Raw genomic sequence first — 24,847 nt, 5'->3', positions numbered from 1 at the left:
CTTGGTTTCAGCATTAGATTGTAAGGCCTCAGGTGTAGAACTAAATACACGTGATTGTGGGCTGTATGTGTAAAATGTCATAGTCTACAGCTTATCTATATATAGTTGTAGACCAGAACAATTCAATAGTTAACCTTGCAGGTGCCAATTAGCAATGAACAAATACATGCACAAAACAATTTATATCTTAATGTAATAATAAGCACATACTGTCATTTAATTTAAGCATGAAACTAGAGGTTGCACAAATATTAGCCTGCATGGCAGGGGTTACAATTGGAAATAATTTGCAAGACCAATAAAATAGTTGTGAGCTGCGTTTTCATTGCGGCTTTGCTCAAAAAACAAATGAAGATGCTTCTGTGATTTTCATATAGGACAATTGTGTCAAGGAGAATTCTGATGAGATTCTCTGCTTTGCAGAAACTTTCTCCTCCTGACAGAATCTGTCAGTCATATTCTAATTGGAAATTAAAAAAATCAATAAGTAAATCTATATATATATAAAGACGAAAGCCCTGACTGACTGACTCACTCACTCACTCACTCACTCACTCACTGACTCGCCAAAAGTTCTCCAACTTCCCGATGTCGTAGAAACATGAATTTTGGCAGAAGCATAGATTATCTCCAAAATAGGAAATTATTATATTCTAGCGCAAAAGCATTAGCGTCGAAATTTAACGTACATAATCTAAATCTCTCACTTCCCAATGTCATAGAAACTTAAAATTTGGCACGCGCATTGAATATGTCATGAATAGGAAAAGCTAATGGGTCCCAACTCGATTATTCAATTCTATGCGCAAAAGAATTAGCACCCAAATTTTATGTACTGAATGTAATTTTCTCACTTCCCAATGTCACAGAAACGTGAAATTTGGCACGAGCATTGATTATGTCATAAATAGGAAAAGCTAATGGGTCCCAACTCGATTATTCAATTCTAGCGCAAAAGAATTAGCGTCTAATTTTTACGTACATAATCTAAATCTCTCACTTCCCAATGTTATAAAAAACATTAAATTTGCCATAAGCATTGATTATGTCATAAATAGGAAAAGCTAATGGCTCCCAACTTGATTATTCAATTCTATGCGCAAAAGAATTAGCGTCCAAATTTTACGTACAGAATGTAATTTTCTCACTTTCCGGTGTCATAGAAATGTGAAATTTGCCACAAGCATTGATTCTGTCATAAATAGGAAAAGCTGATGTGTCCCAACTCGATTATTCAATTCTATGCGCAAAAGAATTAGCGTCCACATTTTACGTACGGAATGTATTTTTCTCACTTTCTGGTGTCATATAAACGTGAAATTTGGCACTAGCCTTGATTATGTCATAAATAAGAAAAGCTAATGGGTCCCAACTTGATTATTCAATTCTATGCGCAAAAGAATTAGCGTCCAAGTTTTACGTATGGAATCTAATTCTCTCACTTCCTAATGTCATTTTACATAAAGGAAACGTCGCATGGTTACCTCCCGTGGTGTTTCCTGGGTAACGCAGAGAACTATGCAAAATGGGAAACATATGTTTTTCCGTGTGAAAACCAGATAAACAGCAGTAGCAAATTAACTCGGGCGAAGCCGGGTACATCAGCTAGTATTATATATGTGGAACTTGTTTAAACTGTATCTGCTTGTGAGTATTTTATACCCTCTTTATAAAAATTGTTTTTTTTTGTTTTTTATGAATAATGTCTGCATATAAGGATATCATTGGTCATATGTATATACTGAAAGTAGCTAATGATTGATAGATGAATATATTGTGTAAGATCTCTGAAATATCCCCCAGCCTTTATAAGGTTAGCTGGGAGGAGGGAGGATCTCTAGTGAGCGTAATATATAAGGGCTATCAGCTGTTTTTAGAAGAACGTTTTAAATGTGTGTTCAAGCAATGGTATGTCAGATGTGACTGAGACCGCTGTGGCGGTGGAAATGTGTTACCTGTAAAGCCTGATCACAAAACTAAGGATATAGGGAATGCCTTTATACATCTATCTATACAAGTTGTAACTTTGAAGAGATAGTACGGCACAATAGTCCATATCAGGGTGCAAACATGTGATTGTTCTCAGTTACAGAAATCAAGTTACCTTGTAGATATGATAGCTTTTAATGGCTAACAAAAATATATGATGTTAAAGCGATTTTTGGACCTGTGCAGGGCCCTTCCTCAGGCTTATAATGGAACAAATCTATAGCCGTATTTTCTAACTACACATGATCACATGGGAGGGCAGGAACATGGTAGAGGGTAAGAGGGCACAGACAGGTTTAGATAAATAGCATTTAGATAAAGAACATGGGAGATAACTAGAGCTGAGCGAGTATACTCGGTAAAGGCAAATGCTCGAGCGAGCATTGCCTTTATCGAGTACCTGCCCGCTCTAGATTAAATGTTCGGGTGCCGGCGGCGGGCTGGGAGCTGCGGGGGAGAACGGAGCGGAACGGAGAGGAGATCTCTCCCTCCCTCTCTCCCCCCCCCCCCCCCCGCTCCCTCCTGCTGACAGCCGCTACTTACCGCTCCCCCGTGCCGGCACCCAAGCATTTCATCTAGAGCGGGCAGGTACTCGATAAAGGCAATGCTCGCTTGAGCATTTGCCTTTACCGAGTATACTCGCTCATCTCTAGAGATAACCATAACAGTAAATAATTAGTCCAGTAACAAGGAATGTGAATTTCTACTTCAGACCTGCAAACAAGGAAAATTGAACAACATCTCTGCAGTCCCACCTATTGGATGGAAGCATTCCTTTAAATTATGTATGAGGTTTTAAAAAGTCTGTAAAACAATAATTGGGAATAGCAAGCCTTCTGGGTGCTCTCCTTGGGGGAGATACTACATCATCCCCAACCCACTCACCCCCAGGTGTCTCCACTCCCCCCTTCCCGGTGCTCTTAAGGACACCCCTCTTGACCTCCTTGCAAACAATTACATTCAATCAGCGCAGAACTTGAAAATGTAAATCTCAGATCGGGCAGATATTGTCAGTACAAATACATAAGATTATACTTCTTTATACATTATAGCTTACTAGATTACGGAGATGTGTGTCCGGGTTTTGTTAGGCTTGAAGTCTAAGTAAGATCTTATGTATTTCTGTTGGCAGTATCCACCGGATTTGTAAATGTTTGACCCTGATATGAACTATTATGTCTCAGCAGCTTTCCCAAGTTATCACTTATGTATAAAACTCTTGGCCCTCTTGAATTCTATTAAGAGCGCATCTGAGTGTGAAACGTGTAGGTGGCTTGCTTGCGCCCCAAGTTTTGGAGTCCTGTATAAATATTGTCTGATATGTTACACTGAAGTTGTAGCACCTTTCCCATGTGATCACAGCTGTATATTACTGTGTGCGACTCTTCCTAGTATATGACACTATAGTGATGAGATGGAGGGGAGACGCCCTTGCTGGGCTCAGTGGTGGAATAAGGTTCTTATAGTTATCATTTATGAAAGGATCATTCTCAAAACAAAAAAATGTCCTAACAAACTCCACAAAGTCCGGGATCGGCAGTGATTCCCCCCTCACTACTTATACACATAATGGGTAGCAGCTCTCCCTCATCTCCATCAGTTCTGAGGAAACATCATCTAAAGGAAGAAGAAAGATCGGTCCAAACACAGACATGTAAGTTATACAAGTAAACTTTTATCAACAGTTAGAAACCAGTTTAGAGACGCAGTTATATGTATCAGTGTGAAATATTCTATGTACACGGCTGATATAAAGGTGGGTTATCTGGATGCTATTTGTTTCTGGATAACACATAATTATCAGTAATTACATACATTTCTTACTCATCACTTAGTGCCCTAAATTGCTTCCTTTTTCTTGTGTATGACATGTCACTTTACTTTTTACCTGTGTGAATTTTCTGATGCCGAATTAGCTTTGCTTTCCATGTAAAACATTTCCCACATTCTGAACAAGAAAATGGCTTCTCTCCTGTGTGAATTCTCTGATGATCAACAAGAGCTGGTTTCTCTCTAAAACATTTCCCACATTCTGAACAAGAAAACGGCTTCTCTCCTGTGTGAATTCTCTGATGTGTAAACAGGTTTGCTTTCTGTGTAAAACATTTCCCACAGTCTGAACAAGAAAATGGCATCTCTCCTGTGTGAATTCTCTGATGTGTAAACAGGTTTGCTTTATGTGCAAAACTTTTCCCACATTCTGAACAAAAAAATGTCTTCTCTCCTGTGTGAATTCTCTGATGTGTAAACAGGTTTGCTTTATGTGCAAAACTTTTCCCACATTCTGAACAAGAAAATGGCTTCTCTCCTGTGTGAATTCTCTGATGTGTAAACAGGTTTGCTTTATGTGCAAAACTTTTCCCACATTCTGAACAAGAAAATGGCTTCTCTCCTGTGTGAATTCTCTGATGTGTAAGTAGATGTGATTTAACTCGGAAACGTTCTACACATTTTTTACATGAATACGTCTTCTCTCCTGTATGGGTTTCTTGATGTTTTCCCCTTCTGTGACCTTTATCAGTGTGTGATGGATCACAAGATGGGACCTGTATAAGAGGATCAGATGATGTATTTTGGGTGTGAAGGGCTGAGGGGATATCTGGGATAATGGCAGGTTCTTCATATGTATCTTGTGTGATACCACAATCCTCTGCTTTAGTATCTGCAGATATCAGATCTCCCTCTGAGCTCCCGGTACCGTCATCTGCAGAGAGTAAAGCTGATTATTCTTTAATACTACAAACCTTATAAATGATACTGATATTTTATAACATTTCTATACAAATAACAAGTCATGTAGCAAAATGTAATCATCATCTAAGGGTGCTTTTACACAGGCTGACAGACACTAGAGTAATCACTGAAAAGAGCCATTAGGGATGACTGTCAGCCCATGTAAACACGGATCCTGACAGAGCGAGAGAGAATCGCTCTCTCATCGAAGTCACTTGGTTTGCAGCTCACTTAAACACTAAGTGATTGTCGGTGCAGAAAACATCACCAGAAACTGCAGATGTGAATCGGTACTTACAAGCAAATTCTGGTTTTCATCAATAACATGGGGGTCCCAGGGGTCTGAAAAAGGGTCATGAAAGGTACTGGACAGGAGAGTTCTGTACAACCTCTGGGTTCCTGCTCCCGGTAGATCTCCGAGCCCAAGCTACAGAAATAGTATTTTCCATACAGATGGAGTTCGGCCTTTTCTGCACCAAGATCATTTTTTGTTTTTCCATAAAAAAAACTCGTATAAAATCTCCCATGAAGCCGGATGTCAGGAACACACAGTGAACAGCAAACATAGAGCTGCTCATCTATAAGACAGCTTAGTACATACAATAATTCTATATCCTGTCATGTCAGACCAGGACTAGGCCGGGGGCAGGGGGGCAGGTGACAACCAAGCTGGGTTGCCCCACACATGTTTATGGCCACCTAGTTTGCCCCTGCTCTCAAAGCTATGGCAGCTCTTGCTGCTACTAGTTCTGACAGTCTTACTCATGGTACTGCTGTGTCCCGCTCTCTCTCACAGGCTGAAAGAGTGACCTCCCTCCCGGCTCCAGTGTTCACTGTAGTTGAGTGACCGCGTCGGGGGGAAAGAAGTGAGGTCACATTGTGAGCCGGTGAGAGAGCACACAACACAACTGAGAGTGATGGGGAAAAGTGGAGGATAATGGGGTCTGTTCAGGTACATTGATGAGCATGGGGGCTGTTTGGGGTACAGTGGAATATGATGTGAGCATTTTGGAGGATGATAGGGACTGTTTGCAGGACCTTGGAGGATGAGGGAGTAGTTTGGGGCACATGGAAGTATGATGCTGCCACTTGGAGATGGACAGGAATGATATGGAATTAAATCTTTTGGTGTTTAAAGTTTGCTCTTGGGCCCATAGGACTCTAGCTATACCAATGTTCGGAGTCTCAGAGGAAGTCGCATTACTAACTGAGGCAACAGCAGGGGGCACTATTACATAAAGGGAGATCACAACGGTGGGGGGAGGGGTGGCACTATTACCTAGTGAAACTATAGTGGGCAGCTTGATGGGGAGAGTGCGCTGAAACAAGGTCTGGCCCCATAGATAAGAAAATATAATATTATATTTATCCCAGTGGGGGAGGAGCATTCTTAGTTTTGCTCTAGGTCGCCATGGAATCTACATAACTATCTGCAGCCGGTGACCGAGGAGAATCTGTGACTCTTCTCTGCTGTATTTAGTGGTTACTACTCACCTGGGCGGTTACCTGTAGGAATCCCCTCTTTACACCGCTGATCGCCCCTCACATTTTTCTCTGTAGCATTAATATTGGTTAAATCTTCATCCTGGAACAAAAGCTGTGAGACAAATGTTGTAAGAGTCAGCAGACGGTTGGAGAAGTCGTGTGGAAGGTTTTACATCACTAGAAATGATCATTAATCATCATGATGACCAAAAATGACCTGACAGCAGTAGTTATCAGAGTCATGTCAAAGTGGGTGCAGATTTACTTAGATTACAACTGCTCGTTAAAGGGATTCTGTCACCGGGTTCATGACATTTGATTTGGAGCTCATCTAACATAGTAAAATAGTATGCTAGGCTGAAAAAAGACAAGTGTCCATCCACTTCAGCCCGTTTCCACCCACTCCTGCATGTTGATCCAGAGGAAGGCAGCAAAAAAAAAACCCCTAATGGAGGCAGTAGCCAATTTGCTCATTTTTGGGAGGAAAAAATTCCTTCTCAACTCCATTGTGTCAATCAGAACAATCACTGGATCAATATTTGAAAAAGTTCCTACCTGCCTCTAAGACGGATGATTGGAAGATACCCGGATCACAACCCTTCTGGTTATTAAATGTCTATACCCTGTAATATCGTAGCACTCTAAAAAGACATCTAGTTCCCTCAAACTCCTCGATCGATTTTGTCACTTCCTCAGGCAGAGAGTTCCAGGGTCTCACTGCTCTTACAATTAAGAATCCCCTTCTGAGTTGGTGATACAACCTTCTTTCCTTTAGACGTAGAGGATGCCCTCTTGTCACCGTCGCAGTCCTGGTGTCCCTGGTTCCCAATTCTGACATGATTGGGGTCCTTAGGCCAAGTGATAACATTTTTAATTAGATATGGAGGTTATCAATGCAAAGTTGTATGTCCTTATGGAATGAAGTAGGGTTATCGCCCTGGGTCATTCAGAGGTCCAAGGGAATTGTCGTATGCTCTCACCCCAGGAAAATGTAGAAGCGACAGTTCTGCCCAATGAGTCTGGTACGGGTTTCCTGCACATAAATAGTGTTCAAATCAAATGGGACACATACACAAGAGCTTGGAGGTATTTAAACCCTTTCCAATCACTGACTCCCCGGGACCAGGGGTAGAAATTATAAGCGGGTCTAGAGGACCATACATTGTGAGCGCAGTTAGACTAAACTATCACTTTGAGGAAGCCTCTAATATCATTGATTGTCATCTGCTCGCCATTCTGGGACACGAGCCTTCACCCAGAATTTTTGTTTTGCGTGCATGGTTTAAGTGGTCTGCCCTGAGTGTAAAGGCAGGATTGTATGTGCGTGGAGTAACTACAGCTGGCTATAATGCATATGTTGGGTGTTGGCTGTGCTTTTGTGCAGGCTACTAATGTATTTGTATTATATTGGGAATGCATCACACAAGAAGGTAGACCCTCACTCTCACAACAGGCGAGGATCCCAAAGTAGAAGTGCCGTGGGCCGTAGAAGAGAGGAGACCACGGCACTCACAAAAACAACCCGCGGGATAAAAGATTTTAGATAGGAAGTCACCAGTATCTTGTACGAAGGAGAGAGCATTGTTGGCAAAAGGACGTAGTATTTTATCAAGGAATATTGCTGCGTTTGTGAAGATAGAACCACATGCTGAGACAATCGGTCTCCAAGGGGGTTCAACAAATCATTATGAATTTTAGGTAGGATGTAGAGGGTTGGAGATTTAGGATGTAGGACATCAATGAAGCGAAGGAGTTCGGCATCAATGGTGCCGTCCATCATAGCATCATTCAGTAAAATTCTGAATTTGAAGTCGAGGAGTGGGATCAGACTTCAATGCTTCATAATTGTGGCATGACCTCATTAAGATATTTAGTAGTGTCCATTACCACGAGCGCCCCGCCCTTATCAGCTGCTTTTATTGTGATAGTTGTATCATTAGATAAAGATCTTAAAGCATCAAATTCACATTTACTCATGTTTGGGTTCCCAAATTTGGATTTACCATCAAAACACTTTAACTTTGCCACATCTTTTTGGACCAACGCAATGTAGGCCTCAGGGCAGGGATTGGAACCAGGAGGTAAATAGTGGCTTTTGTTGCGCAGACCACACCCACCAGGGAAAAGCCCCCACGGCTTTTTTCTTTGTCTTTTTTTAGGATCTTCATTTGGTCCATGTTCCAGCCCTTTTTTCCCCTGACATCTTTACCACAGTCCATCATGAGCATCACCCTATATTTTTCACGCATGTGTTAATTTCTGTATGGTTTTTCACCTGACACCATTTCTGGTCTATTCCACTTATATATTGCTATATTGCCGGTTTTCATTACATCTATTACTCCTTATTAGTATGTTTTTACTATATACTTCTCTAGATGACGCATAACGTTCACGCATCACTTGTTACTATGCACTCACTGCTACTACACGACACGTTGACGTCACACGCACGGTCACGTGAACCCCGTCTTTCTCACGTGATCGGACGCTGCCACATGATCACCGCTCATAGCTTCTGCTGTGTATAGCTCTACCATATTGATACACAGTGCGTCTACGTCATGACGCCTGCGCCTTGCTTAGCCCCGATCTTACCGGCAGCTGGTGCTTTTCCTTGTCTGCATCTATTTAACTATACTGTGGTTTATACCCTATTATGCTGCTATATGACTGCTTGTTGCCCAGTGCTCTTAGGTAGCTATTTTCTTCGATTGAGTTTGAGATCACCAGTAAAGTAACTCAACAAGATTGGGATTCTCGACGTATGAAATTTGACGCCTTCTTGAAGGGATTCAAGGAAGATCTGGAGGATTGAAAACGATCCAAATGGTTTCGTGACCAACATGACTATGAAGAGGGTGCTGTCTTTTCTTGGCAGGCATTAAAGACTCACCATGGCTATGAACAAGGTCCTCAAAGGAACAAACCTAGATCTAGAGGAAGAAGATATAGGAACCGTCCAAGGACCAATCAGTTTCCTAGTTTATCATACTCCACGGATGACTCGTCATGTGCCACTACCCCTTCTAACCAGTCCTTTTTAGGGTGGGGCATGTCCAACAAATGCAAGAAAAAAGAAGACCACGACACAGCAAGCGAAGAGGAGGTGTCAAGCATAAAAGGACCCTCAAGAGAGACTATGCACAACAGAAACAAAGTACCGACATCAAGGCCACCACTGGGACGATCGATGTCGAATCTAGTCTAGTAGTGAATATATCTTCCAGACCGTTGTCCGCCACCAAAAGTAAGGTACTCGCTAAGGGTCTATCTTTTTGCCCAAAAACTGGGTATATGGACTGGTTTCAGCTTGACCTTGATTTAAAAAGATTCTTCCGCAATTTGCGGTTGAGAAATACTTTCTCTGATAAATCCAGTGGTGCTGTTGCGCAGACCAACCCCCGTGGGGGCTTTTCCCTGGTGGGTGTTGGTCTGCGCAACAAAAGCCACTATTTATCTCCTTGTTCCAATCCCTGCCCTGAGGCCTACATTGCGTTGGTCCAAAAAGATGTGGCAAAGTTAAGGTGTTTTGATGGTAAATCCAAATTTGGGAAACCAAACATGAGTAAATGTGAATTTGATGCTTTAAGATCTTTATCTAATGATACAACTATCACAATAAAAGCAGCTGATAAGCTGATTAGCACTTCCAAAAACTGCACTGCCTTGTCCGCACCTATGAGTCCCATAAACTAAATTTAAGGGCTCATAGGAGCTGAAGCGCTGAATCCAGCGATGCAAGTCCTATACTTATTCTGCTGGGTATTCCCCTGCTGTCCGCAGGTATGCCAAGGAGAGTAAGCATATGCTCACTTTCACACGGTCAAGAAAATCAGGAGACTTGTGCAGTGCGGGAAGAAAAAAAAATCACTGCATGTTCTATCTTTTTGCTTTCCTCAGAGCACATTGCATATAGTTTTCAATGACACAGGAAACCACATCCCACGGCATGCGATGCAATGCTTCCCACTGAAAACAATGGAAACATTTGCCGATCGCTACTTCCCAGAAGTGATGGGAGGCGTTTTTGCCATGAAAATGCCTTGCATCTGCAGGTAAAACGCATCATCTCTGTATCTTAGATTACTGATGGTTCTTCCATCTATTTTCAACCCAATACCCTGATCATTTATGTCCAGCCACCTCAGGATCACTGCCGCATAGAGACAAGACAGAAAAAAACAACTAAAATTTCTTGAACGCCCGATGCAGGAGCCTTGAATTGGCCTTTAAGAAGGGTCAAACAAGGGAATTATTTACCATTTTGAAAAAGATGAAGAAGCCTTTCTCTGCCTGCCAAGCAGCCATAAAGGACCACGATGGGAATGAAATCCGTGACCAGTAAGACATGAAGAAGAGATGGAAAGAATATACAGAAGGACTAAAAGTCAGCGCAGCAGTGACCATGCAGAGGAACATGGGAGCCAAGAGGATCTGGAACCAGACCTGTTGGAAAGTGAAGTGGGCGATGAGGCAGCTACCAGACAGCAAAACATCTGGCATCAATAGAATCATTGCAGAGCTGCCCTAACCAGTCCAGAGAGCCGCACTAATAACACTATGGGGGGCAATCTGGAACACCTGTATATGGCCAAAGGATTGGGAAAGATCAGTTTCATCTCACTGCCTAAGAAGGGTGATGTCAAGGTCTGTAGATACTATAGAACTATCTCTCTGATTCCCCATGCCAGCAAGGTACTTCACAAAATCATTTAGGGGCATTTAGACAATATCATTGACCAGTAAATTCTTGATATAAAAGCTAAATTCTACAAGGGTAGAGGGACCCGTGACCACATCACAAACCTGAGGTGGCTCATGGGAAAGGCAAGAGGCCAGCAGAACAAACAGCAGTATCATTCACTAAACCGCACAGCTTTGCCAGTCTGTTTGAACAAATGGCCGATTTGTGGTAAACCCATGTCAGAATGGTATTTTGTTCCCCTTGCAGCCACCCTGTGGCTGATACATGTGAGCTCACCCTTCAGAAGGTTCCTTATGGCATTCAGCTTGTGAGAAGAAGAACTATGGAAAACTATAGATCCCAACACCCCCAAATACAGACCCTGTGCCAGACCCTAACCTAAATAGAGACCCAAGCCTAGATCCACCCTAAACACAGATACCAAGTCAGACCCTCTTGTAAAAAAAGACCCCGGGTCAATGCCTTTTTGAATTAAACCCCCCTTAAATACGGAACCCAGTCCAGATCCCACCTAAATACACAGCAATCTAGACCCTCCATAACCCTTTAGGGTATGTTCAAAAGGCAGAATTTGCAATAGAAGTTCCAATAGATGGCCTGCATTATTTTATTCTTTCATTGGCACAGGAAAAATCAGTTGATGTTACATCTACTTTCCAAGAGAAAACAGATGCAAAATAGTAATTGAATAGTTCAGCCTTCTCAACGTCATTTTAAACCAATTCTTTAAACCCCTGACACTTTTACTGAACCCCACCATACTTCTGGGTGATGTTATTTTGGCTGGCTGCCCATAGAAGGTCCAGTAGGAAACCCCTTGTCTGAGTGGGTTATGTTCTAACTACCGTGTTTCCCCAAAAATAAGACACCCCCTGAAAGTAAGACATAGTAAGACATTTGCAGAAGTCCCAAATATAAGCCCCCCCGATAGTAAGGCATAGTAAAGTGTGTTTGTATATAAGCATGCCCGATGAACAGAACACCAGAGCATGCAGCTATGATTCTTTTTAGCCCACCGCTGCTGTCCCCTACCTTCACCGTCCGTTGCAGAGCAGCTGCATGCAGGATATGAAGACAGTCACCTGCCACCCGATGTTCCCGATGTTCCACGGCCATCGCTTGTAAATGTGCAGGCAAGTCAAGAGGGCTGTCCCCTGCTGCCATCCCCGTTGTCGCTAACCTCCAGATGTATCGGTAGATCTGCAGTCTGCCATTACCCCTTCTCCTGCTGCCGTTATCCTGTCCCTGCGGTGCTGTACGAGTGTGCTGTCGTGAGCTCCCCCTGCTGGCTGGAAAATGCCATACTGTATGTTCTGTTCCTGCTGTACACGTCTGCTGTGATGAGCTCCCCCTGGTGGCCGGAAGCTGCAATACCATCCCTGATTACAAGTGGTACAGAACCTTCTGTCGGTGATACGGTACGGGTAATTAAAGTCTGCAGACAGGTACGTTACTTTACAGCCCTTATTTTTTCATGGCTCTGTGTGTGAGTCAGGCAACCTGTGTGTGATTCTTAAGGCTGGGTTCTCACAGAGCGTATTTCCAGCGGAAATCTCGCAGTTTGGCCACAGCGATAAACAGCGAGATTTCCGCCGGGAAAGCGCTGCTTCAAAACCCACGGCACTTAGCCGCGGGTTTTGAAGCGACCTGGCTGCACGCTTTTCCGTTTCTGTGGCCAGTGAATCCGCACCACAACACTGGCTTCTCCCAGCTTTGCCGTGACAGATTCGCTGTCCCATGTGGACGAGATTTCTGAGAAATTTCGTCCACAAAGCTGGCCAATTGAGGGATTAGCAGCCACAGACGGATTTGCCGCGGCGAAATAAGACACCCCCTGAAAATAAGACGTAGCGCATATTTGGGAGCAAAAATTAATATAAGACATGTCTTATTTTCGGGGAAACGGGGTACTCTGATTGCTACATAGCTGCAGGTCTAGAAACTGGACATACAGTAGATATTACATGGCGACTCAATGATACCCTCAGGTACATCATACATATGTATATTTAACATGGCTAAACACACTGTATGTTATGTGGTTTCAATTCTGAACATCTCAGATTTACTGCGCTTTATGTTCATCCCAAAAAGTCCGTTTTACAGTAAGCATAATTCTTGTGTGATGGATCCTACCAGACAAGCTCTTTAGAGGGGGATACGGAGACTCCTATCACAGTTACAGCTGATGATTAGCAGTTCTTGTCAAACATTTATAGTGAAAGAGATGACAGTTCAGCCACCTGACTGTGTACTCGTGGTCTATAGGTTACTTAGGTGAATGCAGAAGTTAATAATATCACCTCCCAGCAGGCAGAGATGGTACTAACTAATCATGTAATATTGATGCACCATAGGATTGATAGCTTAGAAGAGTGGAAGACAAAGCAGGGGCAGATCTTAACATCAGAACAGTGCCTGGTAAGTAGACAGAAGACTGCACTGCATGGAAGTAACTGCAATGTATAGGAAATATTCAGAGACATTTAGAACACAGCAGAAAAGCAGAGGAGGGGTACAGGGATGGGAAAATGTGGTTTTTGCCAGAGTGGTGCTTTAGCCCCATAGTGACGAAGCCTGTTTGCGCCTTAGTAACGGAGCAAATTTTGGAAATCTGACGTGTATCACTTAACATATCATAACTCCGTAAAGGTTTTGCATATCCCAGTGATTCTGATATTGTTTTTCGCCACATATTATACTTTAATTAGGTGGTAAAAATAGACCCACAGAATTTGTCTTTTTTTCACATTTTCAACTGTAATATCTCAAATATGTGCAAACATATTGTAGAAATTTTTGCTAAGATATATATTTCCATATCTTTACTTTATTCTGGACGCATGTTTGAAAAACTGTAATTTTTGTCCGTATGCACAACGGGGCCCTAACCGAAAGCAGCAGTGGGTGGTTTTCAGAACAGACATTTTGGTTGAAGGGGTTTCAGGCCCCATTGCACACTGGTAGACGCCCTGAGCGGCTGAAACGATAGAGAACCCCTAAAAATGACCCCATTTTAAAAACTACACCCCTTAATGCATTCATCTAGGGGTGTACTGCGTATTTTGACTCCACCGTTTTTAAATGAATCGAAGCAAAGCAGAAGGAAAAAATTATGATTTTTGTTTTTTTGGCAATTATGTCATTTTAAAAATAGTTTTTTTTGTACAGCATACATAGGAATGCAGACATTCACCCCAAAATGTATACCTCCATTTGTCCTGTGTTCAGAAACATACCCATTGTGGCCCTAATTTTCTGTCTGGATGCACAACGGGGCCCAAACTGAACGGAGCGTCAAACTTTAACTGTCTTTTAACTTTTACGTGATCTCCATTATCCATTGGATAATAGCGATCACGTGACTGAAGACCACTCACTGCGGCCCCCCGTGACATCTCCATGCTCTTGGCTACCTTTAGCCAGGAGCAAGGAAATTTTAAATTTCCCCTTGCCCTCCCCAGCTTCTGCGCTTGCGTCTGCCATTTTGGCAACGGCCGAATGCCCCAAAACTGGGGAAAGGTCCGCAGATAAGGATCCCGTCAGGGGTCATTGGATAACCGTGATCACATGACTAGGAAAAGCGTACCATGACACCCCATGAAATTTCCAGGCTCTTGGCTACATTTAGTAGCCAGTTGCGGGGAGATTTTAAATTACCCCGCCAATCTGTGGCTTTTACGCCTGCGTCTGCCATTTTGGCAACGGACGCGTGCGCAGAAGCTGGGCAAGGTCCGCGGATAAATCTGGGGGCCTTAGGTACCTAATTTCATCTCCCCTCATGGATATGATCCATAGGATATGAACTTTTCTTTTTTTTTTCACTTTTTAAACTTTTTTTATTTACTTCTACATGATCACTGCTATCCATTGGATAGCAGCGATCATGTGACCGGGAACTGCATACAGCAGCTTCCAGTGACAGCTTCCTGCTCTCGGCTACTCATACTAGCCGGGAGCAGGGAGTTTTTAAATTCCCCGGGCCTCACGGCTCCCTGCGCATGCGCGTGACATAATGCGTCTGGCGAGCAGATGCCGGCGGCAGGACCAGGAAGAAAGAAGATGATGCCGGACGGCGCGGAGGACGGGGGTGGGGGTGGGAGTGGGGGGTGAGTACTGATCCGTAAGGGGAGCTGAAATCTCAACTGCTTTTAACTCTTGGTAACTTTAATGCGATCGCCGGTATCCGGTGGATACTGGTGATCGTGTGACCGGGGGTGGGGTCCCGCAGTCCTGGATGACAGCTCCATGCTGTCGGCTACCTCCGGTAACCGGCAGCATGGAGCAATCACGTCCTGAGCCTGCAGGGCTTTCATTCCTAGAGGAGGCATGTTTTTACGTCCTCTAGGAATTAAGCCCAGCAGGCAAGGACATAAAAAGGCAATGGGGCCGTCACTAAGGGGTTAAGGGAAAGACAGAAATATATTTTTAATTATTTAACTCTCAGCCATGTTTTCAGCTTTAGAAATATACCCTGCATGTATTACAGGGTTCAAAATTCAGTTGCGTGTTTACTTGTGGCTTGTTGAGTGGTGAAACTTCCAAAAAATGATCACGTTTTAGGAAAAGCGGACCTTGATCATTTTTTTCCCACGGACTTCATTTAATGCATATGTGTCAAATTAAGGTCCCTGGATCAAATCCAGCCTTCTACCTCATTTATAGTCTTACAATTACAATCAGCCCTTTGAAGGCAACCATAACGCTGATGTGGTCCTTGGTATACTTGAGTTTGACACAACTGATCTAATGTCTCTGGTAGAGATGAGCGAGCGTACTCGTCCGAGCTTGATACTCGAGTATTAGGGTGTTCGAGATGCTCGTTACCCGAGCCGAGCACCATGCGGTGTTCAAGTCAATTCCATTTCCTTCCCTGAAAGATTTGCGCCATCTTCTGGCCAATAGAAACGCAGGGAAGGCATTACAACTTCCTCCTGTGACGTTCCAGCCCTATCCCACCCCCCTGCAGTGAGTGGCTGGAGAGATCAAGTGACCCTCGAGTATTTAAATCAGCCCCGCCCGGAGCTCGCCTCAGACACACACTGACAGAGATTAGGGAGAGTGCTGCTGCTGGTGGGAGAGTGTTAGTGTCTACAAGAACCCCAACGGTCCTTCTTAGGGCCACAGCTCACCTAGTGCACTACTGTTGTGGGTGCTGGGAGCAGTTTTGCCTTTTTTTTTTTTTTTTTTGTATATCAGGCGTGCAGCCCCATTACAGCTATAGCGTTCTCAGGCTGCAGTCTGTACTAAGTAGTATAGGGGAAGTATTGGTGAGGCAGGGACAGTGGTAGTGTGGAATCCTGTCTACCTGTGCATTTAGCTCCGTGGTTGCTGGGAGTTGTAGTACCTCAGCATTGCACTGCATGGCCTCAGTTCAGCCTTCAGTTGCATTTTTTGCTGGGGGCAGTTAGCGTTACGTAAGCGCTCTCTGCCTCCAAGTGCACATTTAAAAAGCACTAATATTTTTCTGCGCTCTGGGTTACCAGACAGCTGCCGCCGCAGTGTACGGTGCCAGACAGCCATAGAAGGAGAGTCCAATACACGCTCCATTGCCTGCATTTTATTGGAAAAATTTTTTTTTTAAAAAGGACTCCTTTTTTCCGTCTGCTTGTAACCCAGTGCACATTACTGCGTGGCCTGTGGGACTGGAGGTGAATCTCAACTGCATAGTGCTCAGCTCGTCCTGCTTGCATCCTTCCTTATAATTTAGCTCAGGCTTATTTTTGCGTTGTATAACCGTTGACAGGCACCAACTGCGCGGCAATAATTCCAAAAATTTTTTACACTGCTCAGTGTCTGCTCGATTCTTAATCCACCATGCTGAAGGGTAGGGGTAGGGGTAGAGGACGTGGACGCGGGCGAGGATGTGGAATTGCAAGTGAAGGTGTGGGCATAGGCCGATTTCCTGATCCAGGCAAATCACAGCCGCCTGCTTCAGGAGTAGGAGAGAGGACAGTTTCTGGGGTCCCTAGCTTCATATCACAATTTTTGGGTCCACGTCGTAGACCTTTATTAAAAACCGAGCAGTGTGAGCAGGTCCTGTCGTGGATGGCAGAAAGTGCATCCAGCAATCTATCGACCACCCAGTCTTCTACGCCGTCCACGGCTGCAACTCTGAATCCTCTGGCTGCTGCTCCTCCTTCCTCCCAGCCTCCTCACTCCATGAAAATGACACATTCTGATGAGCAGGCAGACTCCCAGGAACTGTTCTCGGGCCCCTGCCCAGATTGGGCAACAATGGTTCCTCTTCCACCGGAGGAGTTTGTCGTGACCGATGCCCAACCTTTGGAAAGTTCCCAGGGTCCGGGGAATGAGCCTGGGGACTTTCGGCAACTGTCTCGAGCTTTCAGTGGGTGAGGAGGACGATGACGATGAGACACAGTTGTCTGTCAGTGAGGTAGTAGTAAGGGCAGTAAGTCCAAGGGAGGAGCGCAAAGAGGATTCGGAAGAAGAGCCGCTGGACGATGAGGTGACTGACCCCACTTGGTGTGATAAGCCAACTGAGGACAGGTCTTCAGAGGGGGAGGCAATTGCAGCCACAGGACAGGTTGGAAGAGGCAGTGGGGTGGCCAGGGGTAGAGGCAGGGCCAGAGCGAATAATCCCCCAGCTGTTTCCCAAAGCACGCGCTCGCGTCACGCCAAGGTGCTCTAAGGTGTGGCAGGTTTTCACTGAGACCGCGGACGACCGGCGAAAAGTGGTGTGCAACCTTTGTCGCGCCAAGATCAGCCGGGGAGCCACCACCACAAGCATGTGCAGGCATATGATGGCCAAGCACCGCACAAGGTGGGACGAAGGCCGTTCACCGCCTCCGGCTTGCGCCACTGCCTCTCCCCCTGGGCCCCAACCTGCCACTGAGATCCAACCGACCTCTGACGACACAGGCACGGCCGTCTCCTGGCCTGGACCCACACCCTCACCTCCGCTGTCCTCGGCCCCATCCAGCAATGTCTCTCAGCACAGCGTCCAGCTATCGCTAAGAGAATCGTTGGAGTGAAAGCGCAAATACGCCGCCACGCACCCGCACGCTCAAGCTTTAAATGTCCACATAGCCAAATTGATCAGCCTGGAGATGCTCCCCTACAGGCTGGTGGAAACTAAGGCTTTCAAAAACATTATGGCGGCGGCGGCCCCGCCCTATCCTGTCCCAAGTCGCCACTATTTTTCACGGTGTGCCGTTCCAGCCCTGCATGACCACGTCTCACGCAACATTGTACGCGCCCTCACCAACTCTGTTACTGGCAAGGTCCACTTAACAACGGACACGTGGACAAGCACAGGTGGGCAGGGCCACTATATCTCCCTGATGGCACATTGGGTGAATTTAGTGGAGGCTTGGACCGAGTCAGAGCCTGGGGCCGCTCATGTCCTACCCACCCCAAGAATTGCGGGCCCCAGATCGGTGCTGGTATCTGCGGCGGTGTATGCCACCTCCACTAAACCTTCCTCCTCCAACGCAACCTCTACCTCGCAATCAAGACATGTCAGCAGCAGCACGTCGCCAGCAGTCGATGTCGCGCGGCGCGGCAGCACAGCGGTGGGCAAGCGTCAGCAGGCCGTGCTGAAACTACTCAGCTTAGGAGAGAAGAGGCACACGGCCCACGAACCGTTGCACGGTCTGACAGAGCAGACCGACCGCTGGCTTTCGCCACTGAGCCTCCAACCAGGCATGGTCGTGTGTGACAACGGCCGTAACCTGGTGGCGGCTCTGCAGCTCGACAGCCTCAAGCATGTGCCATGCCTGGCCCACGTCTTTAATTTGGTGGTTTAGCGGTTTCTGAAAGGCTACCCACACTTGTCAGACCTCCTCGGCAAGGTGCGCCAGGTCAGCGCACATTTCCGCAAGTCCAAGACGGACGCTGCCACCCTGCGGACTCTGCAACATCGGTTTAATCTGCCAGTGCACCGACTGCTTTGCGACGTGCCCACACGGTGGAACTCTATGCTTCACATTTTGTCCGGCTGTATGAGCAGCGTAGAGCTATAGTGGAATACCAACTCCAACATGGGCGGTGTAGTGGGAGTCAGCCTCCTCAATTCTTTACAGAAGAGTGGGCCTGGATGGCAGAAATCTGCCAGGTCCTTGGAAACTTTGAGGAGTCCACCCTGATGGTGAGCGGCGATGCTGCAATCATTAGCATCACCATTCCTCTGCTATGCCTGTTGAGAAGTTCCCTGCAAAGCATAAAGGCTCATGCTTTGCGGGCGAAAACGGAGGCGGGGGAAGACAGTATGTCACTGGATAGTCAGAGCACCTTCATGTCTGTATCTCAGCGCGTGGAGGAGGAGGAGGAGGGGGAGGAGCCTGAGGAGGAGGAAGAGACAGCTGGGCCCACTGCAGAGGGTACCCATGCTGCTTGCCTCTCATCCATTCAGCGTGTATGGCCTGAGGAGGAGGAGGATCCTCAACGTGATCTTCCTAGTGAGAACAGCCATATGTTGCGTACAGGTACCCTGGCACACTTGGCTGACTTTATATTAGCATGCCTTTCTCGTGACCCTCGCATTAGACGCATTCTGGCCACTACGGATTACTGGGTGTACACACTGCTTGACCCACGGTATAAGGAGAACCTTTCCACTCTCATTTCAGAAGAGGAAAGGGGTTTGAGAGTGATGCAATACCACAGGGCCCTGGTGGACAAACTAATGGTAAACTTCCCATCCGACAGCGCTAGTGGCAGAAGGCGCAGTTCCGAGGGCCAAGTAGAAGGGGAGGCACGGAGATCAGGCAGCATGTTCAGTGCAGGCAGGGGAACACTCTCCAAGGCCTTTGCCAGCTTTATGGCTCCCCAGCAAGACTGTGTCACACCTTCCCAGTCCAGGCTCAGTCAGCGGGAGCACTGTAAAAAGATGGTGAGGGAGTACATAGCCGATCGTACCACCGTCCTCCGTGACGCCTCTGCTCCATACAACTACTGGGTGTCCAGGCTGGACACGTGGCCCAAACTCGCGCTGTATGCCCTGGAGGTGCTGGCTTGCCCTGCAGCTAGCGTCTTGTCAGAGAGGGTGTTTAGTGCAGCTGGGGGAAACATCACGGACAAGCGTACCCGCCTGTCAACTGACAGCGCCGACAGGCTTACACTCATAAAGATGAACAAAGCCTGGATTTCCCAAGACTTCTCTTCTCCACCAGCGGACAGCAGCGCTACCTAAAGAGCTTTGTCAATCTGTGTATGATATTCGTCCTCCTCCTCCGGCTCCTCCTCCTGAAACCTCACGTAATCACCCCGGACGGGCAATTTTTCTGTGGGCCAAAAGGCTGATAACTTTTCAAAATAATATTTATCTGTTTTAATTCTCATTAAAGCATTGAAACTTCCACCTGAACCAATTTTTATTTTGACTGGGCTGCCTCTAGGCCTAGTTACAAATTAAGCCACAGTAAGCTAAGCGATTAATGGGTTTCACCTGCCCTCTGGGTTGGGCATGGGCAATTTTTCTGGGGTATATTTGTACTGTCGGTACACCAATTTTTCGAGCCCTCGCCTACAATGTAATCCAAGTAATTTTTATGGGCTTCGCCTGCACTCATGGTACGCCACTATTTCTGGGGTTGGCCTACACTTGTGCTACAGAAATGTAACTCTGTTCTGCCTACCTATACTTCTGCCACTGTAACGCTAGAGGGGTATGACTAGACTTCTGCAACAGAAATGTTACTTCGGTCTGCGGATACTTCTGCTCCTGAAATGTTACCTTGGTTGGTGTATACTGTTACTACTGTAATTCAACTAATACTGGGCTCTGCCTATAATGCTTCAACGGAAATGTTACTGGGGCATGTCTATACTGCTATAACAGAAATGTAACTAATAGTGGGCTCTGCCCATACTGCTTCTACGTAAATGTTACTGGGGCCTGTCTATACTGTTACTACTGAAATCTTACCAATAGTATGCTCTCCCTACACTGCTGCCAGGAAAAAGTTTATCTGCTGCTTTGCCCATACTGCTTCGACGTAAATGTTACTGGGGCCCGTCTATACTGCTACTACTGAAATGTTACAAATGCTGTGCTCTCCCTACACTGCTGCCAGGGAAATGTTTATCTGCTGCTTTGCCCATACTGCTTCTACGTTAATGTTACTGGGGTCTGTCTGCACTGCTGGAACTGAAATGTGACTGGGGCATGTCGCAACTGATACTACTGAAATGTTACTGGGGTCTGTCAATACTCCTGTAAATGAAATGTTACTGGGGTCTGTCTATACTGTTGCTACTGAAATGTTACTGGGGCCTGTCCCTAATGATACTACTGAAATGTTACAGGGGTCTGTTTGCACTGCTGGAACTGAAATGTGACTGGGGTCTGTCTACACTGCTGGAACTGAACTGTTACTGGGGTCTGTCTAGACTTATACTACTGAACTGTTACTGGGGTCTGTCTATACTTATACTACTGAAATGTTACTGGGGTCTATGTATACTGCTGCAAATGAAATCTTAGTGGGGTCTGTCCTTACTGCTGCCAATGAAATGTTACAGGGGTCTGTCCTTACTCTTACCACTGAAATGTTACTAATTCACTGGGAAGGTGCATATAACCACGGATACGGGGACAGGACATGTACTGCTTCAAAAACATCCCCCTCCTCCTCCAACAATGAAAACATTCTTGACAAATGCTTTCGCAGTGGTCCGTCTGGCGGCAGTCCAAGAATTTCACCTTAAACTATACAATAAGAAAGCCCCCCACCACGGCCCACTTAATCCTGGCCACATTCTGAAAACCAAATAAATAAAACTGCGCTAATAGGTCCACAGTTGCGACCACTATCCCACCAACGCGGTTACTGGTAAGGTGCATATAACCATGGACACGGGGACAGGACACGTACTGCCTCGAAAACATCCCCGTCCTCCTCCTCCAACAATGAAAACATTCTTGGCCGAAGCCCACCTGTATTGAATCTGACGTTAGCTCTGCTGTCCAAGGCACTGCAATGGGATGTATTTATGTACCGCCGGTGGGTCCAGGTAGTCACCCATGCTGTGGGTCCACAGGGACTTCACATAGGGGAGTTGTACCTGCCTGTGTCTATGTATTAAAAACGCCGGTCTGACTGGGGCATGCAGTGTGGGCCAAAGCCCACCTGTATCTTATCTGACGTTACCTCAGCTGTGCAGGGCACTGCTATGGGATTTATTAATGTAACGCCGGTGGCTTCCTGGGACCCACCCATGCTGTCGATCCACACGGACTTCACATTAGGGAGATTTACCTGCCTGTGTATACTGTTATAAAAAAACCCAGTCTGACTGGGGTATGCAGTGTGGGCCGAAGCCCACCTGTATTTCATCTGACGTTAGCTCTACTATCCGGGGCACTGCATTGGGACAAACTACAGGACCAATACAGCGCTAATGAGATGTGCACAGCTACGCTAGCATTGGAGTCCGCTGTAGGCCCACGATTGCTGAGGGTTTGTGCAAAGGTGTATGTCCTGGGTGCAGTGAAAGTCCGCTTCCTGCCTACAATTGCTGAAGCCTATGTCGTGGGCGCGGTGCAAGTCTGCCATGTGTGGCCGCTCAGATTTATTTTTTGTTCATGTCTTGGGTTGCCTAGGACCCACCTATGCTGTTGGTGCCCACTTAGTTCCCATCGCAGTGTTTGACCTGTCTGGCACAAAGACACTGACTGACTTGGGTAGGGGGCAGAGTGCAGACGGCTTTCCCCTTGCAGTGTCGATTGAGCTATGCAACACCTTGACAGATTCCCCATTGCTATGCCCACGTTTGCAGCTCCTGATGGAGGTGGCACAGGATTGGATTTCTCATTGCTTCTGTACAGCATTGTGGGCTATCGCCCCGCCCCTTTTAAAGATTATCGCTGCCTGGCCCTGCCAACCCTCTGCAGTGTGTGCCTCCGGTTCCTCCTCATTGCAGATGTACTGAGAAATAGACATGAGGGTGGTGTGGCTATGCATGCAGCGTGTGGCATGAGGGCAGCTAAAGGCTGCGCAGGGACACTTTTATGAGCGGTTTGGACACTGGGTCGTGCGGGGGGTTGGGCAGCATGTAACCCAGGAGAAGAGGCAGCGGTGTCTCCCGCAGGCAGTGATTGTGCTTGGTTGGAGGTAGTGTGGTGCTTAGCTAAGGTGTGCCTTGCTAATGAGGGTTTGTCCGAAGTAAAAATTGTTAGGGAGGGGGGAGGGGGCCCACTCTTGCCGCTATTGTGACTTAATAGTGGGACCTGGGAACCTGAAATGCAGCCCAGCATGTTGCCCCTCGCCTGCCCTATCTGTTTCTGTGTCGTTTCCATCACTTTCTTGGGTTTTGCAGATTTTCACCAATGAAAACCTTAGCGGAGCACGAGTGATATACAAAAATGCTCGAGTCGCCCATTGACTTCAATGGGTTCGCAACTCGAAACAAACTCTCGAGCATCGCGGAAAGTTCGACTCCAGCAACGAGCACCCGACGATTTTGGTGCTCACTCATCTCTAGTCTCTGGTCAGCGGTAATTCTGCCATCTCCACCAGCCTCATCACACAAGTACAAGACATCTAATAAGACTAAAGACAAAAGCTTCACAGCCCTTCTACAGATCAGAGGGACATCTCCATCTACCTGATGGTCCTGTGGAAGAAGAGGACGGGGACATCTCTCTGGTGGGCTTCTCTTACTGGATGGAACTGCAGGAAACACAGACAGACACTGAAGTCATTCCCTACATACAGATAATAAAGTCCCCGTGGATTTAGTCCTGTCTATTACCTGGTGATGGGAACGGCTGGTGGTTGTCCATCATGGCCTCCTTGTACAGATCCTTGTGTCCTTCTAAATACTCCCACTCCTCCATGGAGAAATAGACAGCGACATCCTGACACCTTATAGGGACCTGACAACACAATATACAGTCATTACCCAGAAGCCTCCAGTGCTGTTACTGTATAATGTCCCAACATTCCCTGCAGCGTCACCTCTCCAGTTAGCAGCTCCATAATCTTGTTGGTGAGTTCTAGAATCTTCTGTACATTGATGTCCTCATGTATCAGGGGGTGAGATGGGGGCCCCACTATTGGGCTCCGGGGTCTTCCCCACCCATCACACACAGGGGCCCGACAGCCATCACTAGAGGTCTTCTTCACTACTGTGTAATCCTGCATGTGGGGAGACATTAATAAATATCACTGCAGACATTTCCAGAGTCCATCACTTCTCCAGTGACATCATCTGTTATTACTATAGATAAGAATGCAATGTGACATCATCAGAATCTCTCCTTCCTCCGGTGACATCATCTGTTATTACCATAGATAAGAATGATGTAATCTGACATCATCAGAATCTCTCACCTCCCTAGTGACATCATCTGTTATTACTATAGATAAGAATGATGTGATGTGACATCATCAGAATCTCTCCTTCCTCCGGCGACATCATCTGTTATTACCATAGATAAGAATGATGTAATGTGACATCATCAGAATCTCTCACCTCCCCAATCAGCTGGAAGAGTATCTCTAGGGTGAGATTTAATACACTTTCTGCCATGTTGTTTCTGTCCTTCTCCATCTTTGATGAATCAATCTGGTAGGAACTTGAATGAAAAGAATATGAACCAATGTAAAAAACACAAAGAACATAAGAAACTAAATTTACTGGAGATAATAAGGGAAAACATTTAGAAGTATTTTCCCATTACATAAAAAGTGATTGGCTGCAGCAGTCACATGTCCTGGTCAGCAGCAGTCAGGAAAGATGGAGTGGTTATGAAGCAAGTCATAGGAAAACCCCGATAAGGAGATATTAAAAGGAACCTGTCAGAGTTTTATGAAGCCCGAACTACAGGCAAATCAAATTCCAGACAGGGTTCTCCCCAACCCAGATTAGATCGACTGATAGCCGTGAGGCAGGGAGAAGTCGTCAGCCTGAGAAAAGGGAAACTGCGCACAGGTGTGGTCAGGAAGTGGGACATAAGTGTTGGAG

General features: G+C 46.0%; 1 protein-coding gene across 1 annotated transcript; it reads right to left on the bottom strand.

Annotated features, from left to right (window-relative positions):
• Nucleotides 1–3,644: 3,644 nt before the first annotated feature.
• Nucleotides 3,645–24,433, bottom strand: LOC136628725 (zinc finger protein 419-like). Its single transcript, XM_066604825.1, has 7 exons — nt 24,401–24,433; nt 23,839–24,018; nt 23,633–23,756; nt 23,486–23,550; nt 11,948–12,280; nt 6,217–6,319; nt 3,645–4,693 (listed from the first exon to the last, which is right to left on the bottom strand). Exons 1-7 carry the CDS (start codon nt 24,431–24,433, stop codon nt 3,867–3,869), a joined length of 1,665 nt encoding a protein of 554 aa, XP_066460922.1. The 3' UTR covers nt 3,645–3,866.
• Between the last annotated feature and the right edge of the window lie 414 nt (nt 24,434–24,847).

Source organism: Eleutherodactylus coqui, chromosome 5, assembly GCF_035609145.1.
Source record: "Eleutherodactylus coqui strain aEleCoq1 chromosome 5, aEleCoq1.hap1, whole genome shotgun sequence".
Lineage (NCBI taxonomy): Eukaryota > Metazoa > Chordata > Amphibia > Anura > Eleutherodactylidae > Eleutherodactylus > Eleutherodactylus coqui.
This window is presented reverse-complemented; position numbering and strand designations above follow the sequence as displayed.

Excerpts from the sequence above, each read along its gene's own strand:
- LOC136628725 (XM_066604825.1), bottom strand. The coding sequence starts at position 24,433 with ATGGAGAAGGACAGAAACAACATGGCAGAAAGT. Across the intron at positions 23,551-23,632 it reads CCAGCCGTTCCCATCACCAG|TTCCATCCAGTAAGAGAAGC; the intron begins GTAATAGACAGG and ends TGTTTCCTGCAG. Across the intron at positions 6,320-11,947 it reads CTCTGCAACGGACGGTGAAG|CTTTTGTTCCAGGATGAAGA; the intron begins GTAGGGGACAGC and ends TTTGTCTCACAG.